This window comes from Chiloscyllium plagiosum, unplaced genomic scaffold (genome assembly GCF_037043375.1).
Source record: "Chiloscyllium plagiosum isolate Xiang-an unplaced genomic scaffold, Cpla_swu_hap1 HiC_scaffold_39, whole genome shotgun sequence".
NCBI classification, from domain to species: domain Eukaryota; kingdom Metazoa; phylum Chordata; class Chondrichthyes; order Orectolobiformes; family Hemiscylliidae; genus Chiloscyllium; species Chiloscyllium plagiosum.
In genome coordinates, this window is record NW_028270177.1 from 21,802,136 (window position 1) to 21,822,059 (window position 19,924).

Below are 19,924 nucleotides of genomic sequence, written 5' to 3' on the forward strand. Positions count from 1 at the left end.
AAAGAGCAAGGGAGTGGAACAAATTGGATAATTCTTTGAAAGGGATGGTACGGGCATGATGAGCATTTCCTCTGAAATTATCTCTATCCCTTGTGTTGTGTTGATGATGCACACTTTTCTAGTTTTACATTTGCATCCCTTCCTCTAAATCTTAACCAATCCTACATTTTCATGATTGCATCATTATAACTTCATTATATGCTTAACTTTGCATATTTTCATTCATTCCCCTAACTCTGTCAATTGCTTATTGCTAAATTGTACCATTTCAACATGCTCAAACACTCTTTTTCTGTTTCTTGACATATTTTCCCATCATGCAGCACAAGCATAGACTACTTAAAATTCACTGCTTTAGTTGAATAGATTGAAATGACTGGATTAATACTTCGTTGATATAGTGGAGACGTAAAAGTAAGTTGCCATTGTTCCACTGTCTCAGTAGAGAGAAATTAACTGATGATGGTTTAACCTGCAGGTCACCACACTTCAGGTGAGGGCAGAGATTGAGAAAGAAAGTCCTTCATGGTAACCTGAGCCAGTGCAGGAAATTGAACCCATGCTGATTGTATACTATGTATTATAAACCAACTGCCCAGCCAACTGAGCTATCCGACTCCAGTGGAGAGGATATATTGAGAGGTTAGGCCTTGATTTTCCACAGTGCTATTACAGGATCAGTGTTCTTGGCCTGGTGGATCTTTTGAAGTGAAGGTCCCCTTGGATATGAGGCCCCCTCCCACATTAAATTTGGAGGCTGGGGCATATAATTGGATGGGGCTCCATGACCTCCATCTGATCGAGTCTGGAGCAGGCAGGCTTGTGGATAGCCTCTCTGGCAAGATGCTAATTGAGGCCAAATGTGGGTGATTTATGCCAGGTTAAGGTCCTCATGTTGCTGCAGCTGAGATTGAGTGGCAGGCAGAGGTGTTACCACTTAGCATGACTTTAAATTCTGCCATTCTTTCTAGATCTTCGTTTCCTTTAATCCACAGTGTTTACGCCCACACTCATTTGTTGGTGACTGGGCGCCATGAGGATAGTTGATGTGGATTTGTGTGTTTGGTATCTCTGTACTTCCGTTAACATTGCCTCTTTCCCCATCATCTAGGCCCCATATGAAAATCCACCTCACATCTATGCTCTGGCAGATAACATGTATCGGAACATGATTATTGATGGGGAAAATCAATGTGTCATCATCAGGTAATCCAATTTGTATATATACTCTTTTTGCAGCTGAGTAAAACATAATGGGAGGAATTTCTCCCTTTCTTGATTTATAACCAACCAAATCATAAAAGTTATTTATTGGGTGATTTTTCTAGCAGCCTTTCCCTTTTATATGTCTCATTGTCTTTAGACATAATCAAGCACTTAGCAGCTACAAAAAAGCTTGGTTTCTTAACAATCAGGTTTATTGCAGTAAATAATTGCTGCATTTTGTGGGGAATGAGTTTGTTCGTTGCATTATGCAAGAAATCAATGGTAATGCATATTCAATTAAAATGCTTGCACCTTGGAGCTTTCCTGGTTACTTTGTTCCCATTCTTGGTGCAAATCAGCTATTTTGGTCCTTTTATATTTTTCCTTTTCATTGGCTATGACTAATTATTCAAAGCATTAATTGTTCCCACAGTGCAGTTGAAGAGAACACTTCCCAAGTTTTCACTCTGCTTGAATCAGGTTCCTTTGACTCCGGAGCTATCCTGGAGATCTGTTCTGTCAGCATTTATGCTTCAACATCTGATTTTTTTATCACCACGGCAACATTTTGACTCAGTGTGATGAGTGTGCATATCTGCACTCATACATTCAAATTGCTAAAGGTTCAGCTATTGATGGGTGAGGCATATTCAATTCCAAACCAAGATTTCCTTTTGACCTCGTTTTACAAAATCAATTGTCAATAACACAACATATGCTGTGCCCTATTCTGTCCAGCTATGAAAAGTGGCACTGTGTGAGCCTGGAGAAATTGTGTGCTTGTTAATTATAATGACAATGTGTGTATTGTTCTGAAGTTTCAGGGAAGCTGTTCTATTGTAAGGTTTCCTTGAAATAGGAGCCACCAACTTTTATCCCTGTGGGATTTGCTCTTAAACACATTGAATTGCATGCAAGTCCACGTGAAATCAGTGCATCTGTATTCTGTATATGTTGTTTGTGTTACCAAGAAAGTGTGCCAAACAATAGTGTAACCAAATAACCTGTAAAAGTTCCATAATGTCACAGGCAGACAAGGTAGTGAAGGTGGTATTTGGTACCCTTGCCTTTATTGGTCAATACATTGAGTATAATTGAGTGTAGGAGTTGGGCTGTCATGTTTTGGAATATTGCTTTCAATTCTGGCCTCCCTGCTATAGGAAAGATGTTGGGAAACTTGAAAGGGTGCAGAAAAGGTTTAACTACGATGTTGCCATGGTTGGAGGGTTTGAGCCATCGGGAGAAGTGAATAGGCTGGGGCTATTTTCCCTGGAATAGTGGAGGCTGAGGGATGACCTTATAGAGGTTTATAAAATCATGAGGGGCATGAACAGGGTGAATAGCCACTGTTGTTTTCTCATGATAGGGGAGTCCAAAGGCAGAGGGCATAGGTTTAAGGTGAGAGGGGAAATATATAAAAGGAACTTAAGGAGCAACGTTTGCACACAGAAGGTGGTGCGTGTATGGAATGAACTGCCAGTGGAAGTGGTGAAGGCTAGTACAATTACAGCATTCAAAAGGTATCTGGTTTGGTTACATGAATTTTCCTAAAGAAGGGCTTATGCCAGAAACGTCGATTCTCCTGCTCCTCGGATGCTGCCTGAACTGCTGTGTTTTTCCAGCACCACATTTTTCAACTCTGGTCTCCAGCATCTGCAGTCATCACTTTCTCCTTACATGAGTAGGAAGGGTTTAGAGGGATATGAGCCAAATGCTGGCAGATAGAACTGGATTGATTTATCCACAACCACCTGATGAAGGAGCAGCGCTCCAAAAGCTAGTGCTTCCAAATAAAGCTGTTGGACTTTAACCTGGTGTGTGTGATTTTTAACTTTAGAATATCTGGTCGGCATGGACCAAGGGATCTGTTTCTGTTTTTTACAACCCTATTTCTCTAATTTTGGCTAGAGATGGATGGGAAGTTGTGTAATCATGATGACTTCATTAATGGTGTCTTTGAGTAATAGGTCAAAATAACTTATGAGCTGAGTCATGTGTTTTGTGGCTATGATTTGCATGGAGGCTTTCTGAGGCTTAGCAGGTTTTCCTGCTGCAACTTACCAAACCCACCTCAGTGAATGCATATCCTGCCCCTACAGCATCAATCTTATCCGATTCTAGTCCCATTCTTCTGTTTGCCTTGACTCTGACTGCAATGAGCAGCTGACTGACTATGTTCAAGCCCCTGGACTGGGATCAGAGGCTGCCCTTAACTCATTGTGCCAAGACTCCCTGAGCGAAGGCTATCTCCCTTGATTAGACTAAGGACTACTGACAGCCATGACAAGTTTCCTGGCTTTGTGCCTACATTAAATAACATGGAAGTACAGCAGTACTGTGAGTCTGGTTAGGAGGCACATTGGCACAGTAGCTCAGTGCTTAGTACTGCTGCCTCGCAGCATAAGAGACCCAGGTTCGATTCCAGCCTCAGGCGACTGTGTGAGGTTTGCACATTCTCGCTGTCTCGATGTGGGTTTCCTCTGGGTGCTCCAGTTTCCTCCCACATACCAAAGATATGCAGGTCAGATGGATTGGTTATGTTATTGGTTGCCCATAATATCCTGGGATGTTCAAGCTAAGTGGATTAGTCATGGTAAATACAGGGGTACAGGGACAGGGATGGGTCTGGGTGGGATGCTCTTCAGAGGGGCAGTTTGGACTCATTGGGCTAGACTGTCGGTATTCAATGGAGAAGGCAAGGCAAGAATGCTGTGATCATTAGGGTAGGCTGAAAATGAGTGAGTGCTAAGAGAGCAAGCAAACAGCTCAGTGATGCAGCCTGGTCCAGTTCATGAGCTGGATGTGTCCCTGAGTCTAAACTGCAGCCCGAGGTGCAGCTTTGAGGTACAGAGTAAGTAGATTGGAGATGTACCATGAGGGGTCTTAGAGCCTTGCACATGCAGATGTAAGATCCGCAGTCAATAAACCATTAACAAGCAATAATTCCCCTTAATGGGCAACTTATAATTGCAGGTGGCAATATAACTTTGATGGCCAGAACTCAGTTAAAAGATGCAGTGAGTTGTTCTCACATTGAAATGGACCTTGTTGGACTTCTTGTATGCTTCTGCCAAATTTTTTGCCATAGCCCACATCATTCCGGCCCTTGAAGATTCCACCTGAAACTTTTATTTAATCCTTTTGCAAATCAGAGTTTTGTTGATGCTCCCTTTGCCTCCCCTTTCATACTTCAATAAAAAGAAAGATTGCTGCAGCATTCATTAAATGCTTTTGAGAATATCACATCAGCTTCTTTCTTCAACGATAACAGCTTGCAGTAATCTTATGAATAGTCATTGACCTGAAATATTGGAATAGATTTTCAAAGTGGCGTGGACACCTGGATGAATTCTAGGCCCTGACCCAGCACCAAGGTACATCACTCTTCCAAGACAATTTTCAGATGCAAATGGTATAATTTGGGCTTGGTGCCAAATTACTGGGAGTGAGCAACTCCAGCGGCAGCAATATTGGAGGCTGCTACTGCATCACCAATTGGAGGCAAAAACCCAGGAGGTCAAACATGGTGGAAAGTAGCCATGGCAGATGTGTTAGAAGCAGTGCTTGTGCTGGCACTAGTTGGTCCCTATACATTTGAATAATCCTCAACTCTGAAGAGACTTACTTGGTCCCCATGGGGGAACCCAACAGCTGTGCTTGAGCAGACTGTTCTGACCTAGCCAACAAAAACATTGAGAATTACAGAGGCTGCTCAACACGCTCAAGAGCAGTTAATTGATGACGATCACAAAAGATCAAAGAAGCCTCAAAAAATACCCGCAATCCCTTTAAAAATTGAAAAATGTCTTGGAAGCTTTGAAATCTCAAGGAGAAACTCTGAGAACATATTCCACCCCTATTCCCTAGTCCTTTCATAATCCGCCTATTATCTGGCTTTTCTCTTCACTGATGCTATCTGGTCTGCCGAGTATTTCTAGCATTTTCTAGTTTTATTTCAGATTTCCAGTGTCTGCAGTATTTCAGTTTAGTTTTGATCCCAGTTTTTGGACTTTTGTTTGCTGTGGTGCCTATGGATGTTTTTCTAAGAGGCCCTAATGAGGTAGTAATGGACACCAAGGCAGAAAAGGAGACATTGAAAGGGATGGGGATGGGGCAGAGCCGAGTGAAAGGGAACCACATAGTATCAACCAGCATGAGGGTGAGGAAGAGAAGTTGGAAATCAGTAATGCAATTGTACATCAGGTTAGGGTGTATATCATGGCAATTCATAGAAACTACAGTGCAGAAAGAGGCTAAACAGCTCACCGAGTCTGCACCGACCCACCGAAGAGCATCCTGTCTCTGTAACACTGCATTTCCCATGGCCTGCACATCCCTGGATACTACAGGGCAATTTAGCATGGCCAATCCACCTAACCTGCACATATTTGGACTGTGAGAGGAAACCAGAGCACCCAGAGGAAACCCATGCAGGCCCAGGGACAACATGAAAACTCCATGCAGACAGTCACCCAAGTCTGGAATTGAACCGTGAAATTGTTTTGCTCAATTAAAAATGTGATTGATCCCACCATGATGACAGTGCAATTGTGTCTGTAGGTGTCGGATTTCAGTCTTCAATCAGATGCCACATTGTTGATTGACCCAACTGAATAGACTTGGTTGCGACTTTGAAGCTATTTGCTTCTTCCTTCTGACCTTTAAGTAATAGCATTCTGTACTTATCATTTAAGTAATATTTCCAAATATTTGCAATTTGTTTCAGCATTGAAATTAGCTACGCACAATTAAGTTTCTGTAATGCAATTCATTCTTTTTTGTAAAGTCTTAGTAAGTTGATTACCATTTTATAATGGTCCTCCTAGTTTCTGCAGATCCCATAGAAGGTGCAAGCATGATTTTTGTTTTGTGTGTAAAATTCATAACAAAATGAATGAAATGGAAGCCATTTAGCAGGGTTCTGATTTCTACAGTAGGAAAGTTTTTTTAAGTGTATTGACAGAGGAAAGGGTGAGAACAGGAAGTCATGCACTGAAGATCAGGATGTGATTAATGGTGTTCAGTCATCTCATTCAGGAACTCTTAGTATGCATGAATTTGGAGAAATTTACAGGGAAGGAATTTTTTTAAATGGTTTTGTTTTTATGAGAAATTTAAAGTGAAACATGAGAAAAAAGTCACACCCAGCATTCTGAAGACTTACCAAAATCATTAGATACCAACAGAAGAGTTGATAATGTAAAGCATACAACTTACAAACTTGCTGCAAACAGGAATTGCATGCATCTAATCACAGCTGTCCTGTTTGAGGTTACTAAGCGATCAAAGAGCTTGGGTTAATACAGGGCTTTATCGTGTTAGTGCGCAGCAAATTATTTTTTAGGGGAATACCTCAACATGCAAACAGGAAGCTGGTTAGCTCAGTTAGCTACATAGCTAAAGTGTCTTTTAGGATTGTGGCAACAATATAGGTTCGGTTCCAGTACTGGCTGTGGTAGACCTTTTACATCCTGCCCAGGGAAGGGGAAGGCATTAACAAACCACCATCGACAAAAACTACCAAGGAAAATGGTTCAGGATAAAGCATCAGCAGACAGTGAGCTAACGACCCACCTTTAGGTCAGAAGCTCAAGTACACACAATTCAAAGGTCCATTTTAAGGGCACTAACATGGCCCATCTGCATAACACCAGGGATGTCAGTAGAATGAAGTGAAAAAATCCATATCGAAAGGTAATAAGCTAGATCATTTCTGGGCTTTTGTTCCTACAGTTACTTATACTAATAAGGAAGGGTGTAGTTAATCGTGTGATAGCTCAGTAGCAGCACCTTCCTTCCCACTCAACACCTATTAATGCTACCTTATGAATTGGCTGACTGGTGGCCTTCCCCTCAAGTGAATTATCTCTGATCAGGTGACCTCATCATCAAAAAGAATGCACAGTTTACTGTACTGGCAGGGAGAAAGTGAGGACTGCAGATGCTGGAGATCAGAATCGAGAGTGTGGTGCTGGAAAAGCACAGCAAAGCAGGAGAATCGATGTTTCGGGCATAAGCCCTTCATTAGAAACCAGGGCTTATGCCCGAAACATCAATTCTCCTGGTCCTCGGATGCTGCCTGACCTGTTGTGCTTTTACTGCACTGGCATATTGTATTGGTGTCTATCTCTCTTCCCTGCCCTAATCTTGGTGTGTCAAATGGCATGTGGCCATGGTACACAAACTCGACATTTCATTTCTCTTTGGAGCCAGCCTGCACAGTCTGTCTGACAGCAGTCCCAGGCTTCACAATGGTCATCAAGAATAATCAGCTATTGTTTCTGCAGTAGAACAACTGATGGATTCTGTTGCAAGCACAGAGAATGTTGGAAAACTCAGCAGATCTGGCAGCATCCATGGAGACAGAAACAGAGTTAACATTTTGAGACTGGTACGACTCTTCTTCAGAATTGGATTCTATTGTTCAAAACAGACCGAGACCAGCACCGAGACAGCAGTTGTACAAACACAAAGATTGATCTTTCTTCCAATTTTTTCTCCTCAGTGGTGAAAGTGGGGCTGGAAAGACAGTGGCTGCAAAATACATCATGAGTTATGTCTCCAGAGTCTCTGGTGGTGGGCCCAAAGTACAGGTAAAGCGACATCATTTTACAGCAAGATCTACATTATATCATATTTTCTTTTAATTTTTTTAATGCCAATATGCCTCTGCCTTGAAGTTTGATTTTCACAGAAATTTGAGTTCATGTAGATTTCCTTCTGCATCATTAAAACAACTTTATCTAGAGGCTAGAAAATGGTAACTTTACAGAATTGCTAAGGCACTGAAGGGGGCTATTCATCTCATCATGTCCTCACTGTCTCTTCAATGAGCATTTATGACCATCCCATTGCCATTTCTCTGTACCCTTACATATTGTTTCCAATTAAATAACCTTCTAATGCCATCTAGAAGTTCACAATGTTTGAATCCATCAAAGACTTTGTCGATTATGAATGCTGTGATTGGTAATTCCAAAATGTTCAAGAAGATGAGTTCTTGAGTACTGTCGCTCAAGACTGCTCAGCTGCCTGGCTGGGTTGTGTAGTTCCTACACCTTCTGTGATATTGAAAATATAAAGTTCATTTCAAGATAAAGAAATAGTACTTCAGACAGAATTTTTTGTGTGCAGTGAAATATTCTGTTATTGACCAGTGCAGCAGATTTTCATATAACCCGAGTGCAGTAATTTATCATTCCTTTTTAAGGAGGGTTTCTTTTTCCTCTGTTGCAGCATATAAAAGACATCATTCTTCAATCAAATCCACTTCTAGAAGCATTTGGGAATGCTAAGACAGTGAGAAACAATAACTCCAGCAGATTTGTGAGTTCCAGAGGTCGTGTCCTGTTTTGACTGTTAATATCCTGTGGGTTTGGCTGGGAAACTCTGATGGAAAGTCTTCATCTCCAGTAATGTTTGGTGGTTATTTCTGGTTTGATCCTTTTCCTCCAAGTGCTAAATTTCCTTTATAGAGCAAATAAGCATGGTTCTCATTATACTTCATCTCCCAAACATTACTCACTGTGAATTCTTGGCCAAACCAATTTTTCTGTCTACAATGCAGTCTGTTTCTGTGGCCTTTACCCTATAACCAAGTGAACTTTACCTAATGGCTAGCAGCATTTTTATTCCAAGATGTATTTGACTATGTTTCCAAAACAGAAGTAAGGTTAGAAATAACTATTGATATCATATAATAATGTTGTTGATCACAATTTCTAGCAAGCAAAACATCATTTTAAATCATAGCATGCACTGATAATAAGTTATTTATTTTTATAATTCTGATATTTTCCTCTGAATAGGAAAAAAAAATTGCCTCTTTTGTTCTCTAAGAGTATTGGAAACTAATGTGATGTTTGAAAATTAACTATGCTTCAATTAAACATTGAGTCATAGGGGTTTACAGCAAGGGAGTGGGACTTCGCCCCAACTTGTCCATGCCGCCCAAGTAAATTTCACAAGTAAATTAGTCCCATTTGTTTGCATTTGGCCGATATCCCTTCATACTTATCCCATCCATGTAGCTGTCTAAATGTTTCTTAAATGACAAAATTATACTTGCCTCCACCACCACCTTTGGCAGCCCATTACAGACAATCACCACCCTGTATGTGAAAATATTGCCCATCCAGACCCTTTTGTATTTCTCTCTCCCCTTAAACCTCTGCTCTCTAGTTTCAATTTATCCTCATGGTAGGGGAGTCTATCTACCTTACCTATGCCTCTTATGATTTTATAAACCTCTATAAGGTCACCCCTTAGTCTCCTACACTCCAGGGAAAGAAGTCCCAGCCTATCCAACCTCTCCTATCCAACAACTCAAACCTTCCAGTCCAGGTAGCATCCTAGTAAATCTTTTCTGCGCTCTTTCAAGTTTAATAATATCCTTTCTATGGTAGGGCGACCAGACCTGCATGCAGTACTCCAAATGGCTTCACCAATGTCTTGTAAAGCTGCACCAAGATGTCCCAACTCCCTGTACTCAATGCTGTGACATGCTGCAGTCACTTAAAAAATGGGAGAAAGTGAGGACTGCAGATGCTGGAGATCAGAGCTGAAAAATATGTTGCTGGAAAAGCGCAGCAGGTCAAGCAGCTTCCAAGGAGCAGGAGAATCGACGTTTCGGGCATAAGCCCTTCTTCAGGAATGAGGAAGGTGTCCTCATTCCTGAAGAAGGGCTTATGCCCGAAACGTCGATTCTCCTGCTCCTTGGATGCTGCCTGACCTGCTGCGCTTTTCCAGCAACACATTTTTCATTTTAAAAATGGTTGCGACTGTACAGTCTCTGCTTTTGACCATCAGCATTGAAGCTATATCAATTCTAGGTGGTGTTTGTATTTTCTGTGCATTTTCTTACCAATGCTGTGATAGTAGGGCTAATCCCACATGTAAATAATGCAACACAAATCAACTTTGAGGTAATCAAAATAAAATGAAAATGATACAACTCCAATCCTGTCAGGATGTCTACCTAACTTTGTTTACATCAGTACCTAATAATTATCCAATTCGAATGCTGAGTCTTATTCAAATGAAAGTTCCCAGTTGTTAGCTAAGCAATGTCTTCTGAGCAGATCTTTTCTATGGCTGAGAGAAGTTGTATTCATATAAATAAATAACCTCCTGGCCCTTGCTGAAGGTTTGAAGGTATATGCTATACAAACACGGGTAGGTGAGGAGGGGATAACTGCTTCTGGACTTGAACCTGATGAGCAAGAGAAGTCACCAGGCTTGTGCTTACCAGCTGGATTTAGTTGCTTTCCTCCTGAGTAGCCCCTTCTTCCCACAAGCCTGGGTGTGTGGAATCACCTCAACTATTGCATCAACTAATGCAAGTGAATAGCACAGCTCAAAAACTCGAAACTGGGACATTTCATGTCTGTACAACAGCGGTTTACTCATTTATATTAAGCAATCGGAAGGGTTGAAACAAGTACTGCCTCAAATTACACATTAGGTTTGTTTTTTTCTCTGTTTTGCTTTTGAGGGAGCATATAAAATCATCTTTCAGCAACATCTGCCGAACTCACTTCTTAACAAGTATTGTAGTAAAAAAGAAATTTTACCAGTCTTTTTAGACTCTTTTTAGAAGTGACTCTCAGTAGCCTTTTGCAGAAAAGAGCAGACTGTAGTGTCATTCTCATTATCATCTTGTGCTGTCTTCCCTGAACTGGAATCTGATCCATGTCTGAGGTGGGGATGTTTGGTTCCTCTCTGATGAACATTGGTGAACCAGTTGGGTTTATGCAACTGTTGTCAACATTCATCTTAGCTTCTCTGGTATTAGCCCACAAATTACTGATCTATTCAATTCAGGTTTCACAACTAGTAGGAACGGTTATGAAGCTGGATTAACAACTCGGAATTTAATATGAAACTCTGATTCCACACTTGTGGTTGACCACTTGGTGTCTTTAGGGCAACAGGGATGGGTTAAGAAATGTTGCCTCACTTGCATCGCCCACATCCACAGGACCAAGTAAAAAATTAAACACAAGGTACAGGATAAGCGAGCACAAAGAACCTGCAGTTTAGCAATTGTATTCCATCACAAGTTGAGAGGCTATGCTAGGAATGAAATAAAAAGGCATTGAGCAGAGATACTCTTGCATTCAGCAGCCTTTGTGTTATAACCTGCATCTTGTTCCATATTGGTTTCAGCTAGCTCTCCAATACCTCGTTAAAATAAACTGTTTATTGTACAATGAATACAGGCAAAACAATGATAGCACTAGCATGATGGCTCAGTGGTTAGCATTGTTGCCTCACAGCACCAGGTCTCCGGGTTCAATCCTAGCCTCAGGCAACTGTCTGTGTGGAGTTTGCACATTCTCCCTGTGTCCATGTGGGTTTCCTCTGGGTGTTCTGGTGTCCACCCATAGTCCAAAGATGTGCAGATCAGGTGGATTGGTCATGCTTAAAAAGTGCCCATAATGTTCAGGGGAAATGTAGAGTAATAGGATAGGAGAATGAGTCTGGCTGGGATACTCTTCAGTGGGTCGGTGTGGACTTGTTGGGCTGAATGGCCCGTTTTTTGCATTGTAGGGATTCTATAAAAAAAAGATAAAGAATATTTTAAAAAGGGATAAAGTTGAATCGCAAATGAGGTTTTTAGCAGACCTCTCTACATGTTTAACTGATTGAATGTAGAGAAAAAAGAATGTTAAGTAAACAGTCAAAGGTCGGGTGCATACTGAACATGTTTTCAGCAACTTAGAATCCTATACAATGAATTGGAAAATAGTAGGTTTTCTGGTGTTATCGGAGACCTCACCCAGCTTTTTAAAGATCAGAAGCTGAATCTAGAAAATTAAAAATCATATGTTTCAGTGTGTAGGTGATTGATGACTCTGTTATAGGACCTCTATAATTTCATTACACAGTGCTATGCCTTTAATTATTAGAAGCCTAAGTAAAAAGAAGGAAAATGACAACCAAAAAAGTGGAATGAAATGTAGGAATAGAAAATGTTTTAAAATACGAGATTGATTGAAAAAGTGCAAATTGTGCACTTGGAGAAAAGTAATCAACTCAATTTTTAAGTTCTCTATAGAAAGAAGAGATGTAATGTCTGCCTGTAAAAAGGTTGCTTGTAATAAAACAATCTGGAGGTTATATATTCACTTTTGCAAGTTTTACTTGCCATAATGTTGATAATGCAGTAACTGAACCATTTTGAACTTTGGATTTTCAAAAGGTTCCGAAGGTGATATTACGCTGACTTTTACAATTATAAATTAACGTAACATTGTGGGAAGAAGTTAACAATGATACACTTTGTAAGTTCTGAGGAAGTTCCAATGGGGAACAAGAATCTCAATGTTCATTTAGTGTCGAAGGTTATTTTGTTCTGAAGATCCTCCATATCCCGTTTCTCCAATTTCTCTGAGGTATGGAGATGCTGAGGCAAGTTGATAGTATGTGGTCCTTGCTTCTCCATATGGATGGACAATAATTCCAGGTCACTTTTGTACTTATTCTTATCGCCAGATTTAGAGCAACTCAGAGCAGTTCTTCACTGAGATTATTTTTATTCTTAATATGGGCTGATGCTGATGGGACCCACAAGTTGCTTTTTCATCTTGTATGACTTCCCACTTTAGAGGATAGTTTGTTTCAAGTCAGAAGAGCTGGTGAGATTACAGATCGGAGCTGGATCTCGAAGCTCTTGCTTTATTCCTGATGATCCAATCTGCTGCCCCATCATTCCCTATGATGACTCAATCTGCTGCCCCATCATTCCCTATGTGAATCCAGCAATGTATTAATAGCTTTTACCACTCCCAAGTTGCCTTTTTAATGCCAACAGCAAACTCAACTTTCTAATTTTTCCAGCAATCTGTTTCACATCTGATCCAATGCCCTAAGGGAAATTTAAAAATATTCTCATTTTTAATCTAGCCCAAATAAGTTATACTGCTAACATCTGTGCTCACTGTTGAAAATAAAATTTATGCTGACCTCAACCTCATCTATACATTTTCATCATTCTAAACATTTTGTTGTCAGCAGCGAAAAATCAGAATGGTGTGTTGCTTTCCTGGTGCCAGGATCAAGGATGTCTCGGAAAGGGTGCAGAATGTTCTCACAGGGGAGAGGGGCCAGCAAGAGGTCATTGTCCATATTGAAACCAATGACATGGGAAGGGAAAAGGTTGAGATTCTGAAGGGTGACTACAGAGAATTAGGCAGGAATTTAAAAAGGAGGTCCTCGAGAGTAGTAATATCTGGATTACTCCCAGTGCTACAAGCTAGGGAGGGCAGGAATAGGAGTAAAGAGCAAATTAATGCATGGCTGAGGAGCTGGTGTATGGAAGAAGGATTCACATTTTTGGACCATTGGAATCTCTTTTGGGGTAGGTTTAGGGTAAGAGGGGAAAGATCTAAAAGGGACCTAAGGGGCAACCTTTTCACGCAGAGGGTGGTATGTGTATGGAATGAGCTACCAGAGGAAGTGGTGGAGGCTGGTACAATTGCAACATTTAAAAGGCATTTTGATGGGTATATGAATAGGAAAGGTTTGGAGGGATATGGGCCGGGTGCTGGCAGGTGGGACTAAATTGGGTTGGGATATCTGGTCGGTATGGACGGGTTGGACCGAAGGGTCTGTTTCCATGCTGTACATCCCTACGACTCTATGATTCTATATGCAGGCTAGGTGGATTGGCCATGCTAAATTGCCCATAGTCAGGGGTAAATATAGGGTAGGGGAATGGGTCTGAGTGGGTTATTCTTCGGAGGGTCGGTGTGGACTTGTTGGGCCAAAGGGTCTGTTTGCACACAGTAGGGAATCTAAGAAAAAAAATCGGGGTCTGATCCCTCATTGAAATAATCTTTTTTGTCCTGAAAGGAGGTTTCTGTTTGCCTTTACAACTGTTACCCAGCACAGACTGGGCAACAGGAATTTTACATAAATCAGTCTAAGACCAGATGCATCTGAGCTTTTTGCTTGGTCTCAAGGTTGTCTTTCATTGGAAAGCTCCTGATCATATCAAATTAGGTCGAGGGAAGGAACCACTTTTCTTTAATTAGCTGCCTTAAAGTAAATTGCAGGAAGGAAAGGAAAGCTTTGTACAAATTAATAAAGGATGAAGAAGGTACAAAGTCTGATCCAGCTTGAGTTTGAGACGAGAAAACTGCAAATGCTCGAATCCAAAGTAGATTAGCAGGAGGCTGGAAGAACACAGCAAGCCAGGTAGCATCAGGAGGTGGAGAAGTCGACATTTCAGGTGTAACCCTTCTTCAGGACTGGGGTGGGTGTGGGGAATTGCAGATAAAGAGGGTGGTGGAGGCAGGGTGGTGAAGTGGGGATAGGTGAAGACAGGCAGAGGGTACGACCTGGTTAGTCAGTGGAACTGTAAGTAAACATTATTTCAACAGCATCTCAAACATCAAAAACTGTATGTACAACAAACTTTTATCTACCCACCTCCATAACCAGCGCTCCTCGAACATTCCAGAAGATTCCCCCGGCCTCTGGAACTGCTCGGACGCCATTAGCCATGCAGCTGGTGCACCTGCCACCCCCACGATGATTGATGATGTCAATTCCACCCCCACCATGGCCACTCCCACAACAATTTCCGCCCCTCACAATTCCTCATGCATCACACGTGACATCACTTCCGCCCCTCACATCATTGCTGATGTCACACGCTCAGTGACTTCCGCCACCCCTACTGACGTATCTGCCACCACTTCCGCCCCCACCAATGCCACTCACCTGCATTCTGCTGACACGCCCCCCACAGATCCCACTGTCACCATTCCCGGCCCCCAGAACCCTGAGGGAACACCACCCCTGCTCATGACTCCACCCCCATTCCCCCCACCATCACACCCACTCCAGTTACTGGCTCCACCCCCACTCCCAGCTCCACACCCACACCAGATCCCAGCTCCGAGCCCTGCCGAGTTTTCACCATCCTTCCAGACCTTCCCCTCACTGAGGACGAATGATCAGTCCTCAGCAAAGGACTCACCTTCATCCCCCTCCGTCCACGCATCAATGAATTTAATACACGCCGTGACGTCGAACACTTCTTCCGCCGCCTCTGCCTCCGAGCTTACTTTCACAATCAGGACTCCCGCCCACGTCCAACACACTGCATCCACCTGGACACCCCGCGCTGGCCTATTACCTGCCCTAGACCTCTTCATTTCCAACTGCTGCCAGGACATTAACCACCTCAACCTGTCTACCCCCCTCCCCCACTCCAACCTCTCACCCTCACAACACGCAGCCCTCCAATCCCTCTGCTCCAATCCCGACCTCACCATCAAGCCAGCAGATAAAGGGGGCGCAGTGGTAGTCTGGCGCACTGACCTCTACACTGCTGAAGCCAAACGCCAACTCGAGGACACCTCTTCCTACCGCCCCCTCGACCATGACCCCACCCCCCATCACCAAACCATCATCTTCCAGACCATACAGAACCTCATCACCTCAGGAGATCTCCCACCCACAGCTTACAGCCTCATAGACCGGGAACCCCGCACTGCCCGGTTCTACCTCCTTCGCAAGCCTGACCACCCTGGCCGACCCATTGTCTCAGCATGTTCCTGCCCCACTGAACTCATTTCTACCTACCTCAACACTGTCCTATACCCTCCCTAGTCTAGGAACCCCCCCACATACGTTCGAGACACCACCCACGCCCTCCACCTCCTCCAAGACTTCTGTTTCCCCGGCACCCAACACCTCATCTTCACCATCGATATCCAATCCCTCTACACCTCCATCCGCCATGACTAGGGCCTCCAAGCCCTCCATTTTTTCCTCTCCCGACGTCCCCAACAGTACCCTTCCATCGACACTCTCATTCGTTTGGCCGAACTGGTCCTCACCCTTAACAATTTCTCCTTCGAATCCTCCCACTTCCTCCAGACCAAAGGGGTAGCCATGGGCACACGTATGGGCCCCAGCTATGCCTGTCTCTTTGTTGGCTACGTAGAACAGTCAATCTTCCGTAATTACACCGGCACCACTCCCCACCTCTTCCTCCACTACATTGATGACTGCATTGGCACCACCTTGTGCTCCCGTGAGGAGGTTGAGCAATTCATCAACTTCACCAACACATTCCACCCTGACCTTAAATTTACCTGGACTATCTCTGACACCTCCCTCCCCTTCCTGGACCTCTCCATCTCCAATAATGACGACCGACTTGACACTAACATTTTTTACAAACCCACCAACTCCCACAGCTACCTGGATTTCACCTCTTCCCACCCTACCTCTTGCAAAAATGCCATCCCGTATTCCCAATTCCTCCGCCTCTGCCGGATCTGCTCCCAGGAGGACCAGTTCCACCACAGAACACACCAGATGGCCTCCTTCTTTAAAGACCTCAATTTCCCTTCCCATGTGGTTAAAGATGCCCTCCAATGCATCTCGTCCACATCCCGCACCTCCGCCCTCAGACCCCACCCCTCCAACTGTAACAAGGACAGAACGTCCCGGTGCTCACCTTCCACCCTACCAGTCTTCGCATAAACCAAATCATCCGCCGACATTTCCGCCACCTCCAAAAAGACCCCACCACCAGTGATATATTTCCCTCCCCACCCTTTCCGCCTTCCGCAAAGACCGTTCCCTCCGTGACTACCTGGTCAGGTCCACGCCCCCCTACAACCCATCCTCCCATCCTGGCATCTTCCCCTGCCACTGCAGGAACTGCAAAACCTGCGCCCACACCTCCTCCCTCACCTCCATCCAAGGCCCTAAAGGAGCCTTCCACATCCATCAAAGTTTTACCTGCATATCCACTAATATCATTTATTGTATCCGTTGCTCCCGATGCAGTCTCCTCTACATTGGGGAGACTGGACGCCTCCTAGCAAAGCGCTTCAGGGAACATCTCTGGGACACCCGCACCAATCAACCACACCGCCCTGTGGCCCAACATTTCAACTCCCCCTCCCACTCTGCCGAGGACATGGAGGTCCTGGGCCTCCTTCACCGCCGCTCCCTCACCACCAGATGCCTGGCAGAAGAACGTCTCATCTTCCGCCTCGGAACACTTCAACCCCAGGGCATCAATGTGGACTTCAACAGTTTCCTCATTTCCCCTTCCCCCACCTCACCCTAGTTCCAAACTTCCAGCTCAGCACTGTCCCCATGACTTGTCCTACCTGCCTATCTTCTTTTCCACCTATCCACTCCATCCCCCTCCCCCCGCCCGACCTATCACCTTCATCCCCTCACTCACCTATTGTACTCCATGCTACTTTCTCCCCACTCCCACCCTCCTCTAGCTTATCTCTCCACGCTTCAGGTTCTCTGTCTTTATTCCTGATGAAGGGCTTTTGCCCAAAACGTCCATTTTACTGCTCCTCGGATGCTGCCTGAACTGCTGTGCTCTTCCAGCACCACTAATCCAGAATCTGGTTTCCAGCATCTGCAGTCATGGTTTTTACCTGGTTAGTCAGTGACCAGCTTGGGTTTGCCAATTGTAAAAGGAAAAGAGGGTTTCAATGCTATTTCAGACACTTCTGTTTTCTCTTGTCTAACAGCTGATTTTTATAATCAGGCCAAACATAGTGCACAAGCCTGTCATTTGAGGCAGCATTCTCTGATTAACAGATGATTGGTAAAATTTTAACTGAGAAGGTAAACAATGCAGAAGCTTACTCACCCTTTTCCTGCCTCTGGTTGACTGACTGCAAATTTGACTTCGAGACAAGGACGCCTACATAAGGCTCATGTTTAGTTAGACAGGTCAGATTTCAATTACTTTTTGGGGCCCGACATGCTAGTGTAGCTTGAAACCTGAGTAGGAGAGCAATACTTGATGGCCCACTTGGGCCTACATTGCCTTAGGCTCTCTGTCAAGGCAACAGAAAAACCCTTTACTAAAGCTTCACCTTTTACTGTTTCTTTCAGTGATCGAAGGCAGTCTCCGAGCTAGTTTTAAAGGTGGGGATGCCACTTTTGATGAGAAAGTTGCGAGATGACGTTAAAGTCGGGCCTGGCTGTTAAAATCAGTCAAGCTTTCCTACACCTGCTCCCAATAGATGAACATTCCACCTGGGAGGAAAAGTTCATCCCTTTGCCACTGGATTACACTCCAACACTTCCCTATAATATTTCAGAAGTCAATTAATGTATCACCACATACCAATTAGAACTGGCACAACACAGATGTATTCAAACACTGTCATTTATACCAGGAAGCAGTAAATGGCTGATCAAAAGTGACAGCTTTGAAATGATCCATGAATATTGACAGTCTGTCTGTCAATCTCTGTGAATGGTTGTAATAGTAGCTATACAGATGCATCTTGGAATAACTGCTTAAGGAATAAGAGCCTTACATGCACTTTTGTATGTAACAGTATTGTCTAATGTACAAATGTCATTGTCACTGTCTTGTCATATGTGGAACTGGGATTTGAGGTTTGTCCTCATCGCCCTGTAAAATGGTTGAACAGTAGGGTTTGGGGCCTAGCTTTGCTGCTCCTCTCCCTTGTAAAGTTGCTGTCTCTTGTGTACAGCTGTAAATGTTTTTTGTAAACTGTTTTGTAATTTGTTTAATAAAATATAAGAGCCTTACATTCTTCCTCAGAATTCCGCCCTTCCCATGGAACTGCATCTTAGCATCTGTAGTGGCTCTGTTAAAATTCCAACTATAACTGGGTAGTCTGTATGTGGAATGAACAGCCAGAGGAAGTGATAGATGCAATTACAATCTTTAAAAAACATTTAGGCAGGTACATGAATAGGAACGGTTTAGAGGGATATGGACCTAGTACAGGCACATGGGACCAGTTTAGTTTGGGAAACCCAGTTGGCATGGACAAGTTGGACCGAAGAATCTGTTTCTGTGCTTATGACTCTGACTCTATGGTATATCAAAAATGTTTTAAGAGTGAAGGAAAGTGAAGCAGGATATATGACTAGCATCTGATCATTAGTGTTTGGAATTACCGTTTCCCTTTAGCCCTCTGGCACGTTGCCCCATTTCCCAAATACTTTCTGACATTGATTGGATTATTCAGTCATGTTTTGGCGATGTACGTTGTTGGTGATATAAAGTTTTTAGTACTAATGAGTCTACCAACACACTTCTGGGGCAGCGTTTAATTTGTCTGCTGATTGCTTTCCTGATTTGCTTGTGGCATAGTCCAATCAGTTCAATGTTTTGGACTTACATCAGCCAAAAAACTTTAGAATTATTTTGTGGAACCCCTTCCAATCTAAAGTTTGCAATGGCAGGAGTCAAAACAGGGAATAAACAAAAGAAGCACATTGTTAAGAAATTAAGATATCAAAACTATTATTCAGAAACTCATGTTTCGAAAGAATTAAAGTTGATGAGAAAATGAATCACAAAGGAGAATGTGCAGAAGAGGTATGAGAGGTAAAGTGCATATGTTCATATTTCATTTTTAATTTGAAGTATACACTGAGAGCTGTTGGAGTTATCTAGAGTATGTAATACTTCTGATTGGAAGAGCTTTATCATTGCGCTATTAGCGTTTATTTTCAGTGTTTTTGTTTATTATAAAAGGTGGGCTAACAAGGCAGTGATTAATTTTGGAAACTTGATGGTAAACTAAAGGGTTGATTCCATGACCAAGTTCTATCGGCAACAAGCTTCACATAGAGAGCTTTGGACAAGGAATTGCCAACTTGGAAATCTTGATTTTTGTCATTTTTGAAAGAAAATCAGAGTTGGTGTTTCCCAAGCAGTGCTCCCTCTGATTGT

General features: G+C 43.1%; 1 protein-coding gene across 3 annotated transcripts in view; it reads left to right on the plus strand.

The window, feature by feature from the left end:
* Positions 1–19,924, plus strand: part of myo1ea (myosin IEa) — a 158,320-nt gene that overhangs the window by 59,988 nt on the left and 78,408 nt on the right. For all 3 annotated transcript variants that reach the window (XM_043677435.2, XM_043677437.2, XM_043677436.2), the window contains 3 exons: positions 1,112–1,206; positions 7,712–7,799; positions 8,443–8,532. In XM_043677435.2, the coding sequence (XP_043533370.1) occupies positions 1,112–1,206; positions 7,712–7,799; positions 8,443–8,532 (273 nt within the window). The remainder of the gene's footprint in view (positions 1–1,111; positions 1,207–7,711; positions 7,800–8,442; positions 8,533–19,924) is intronic.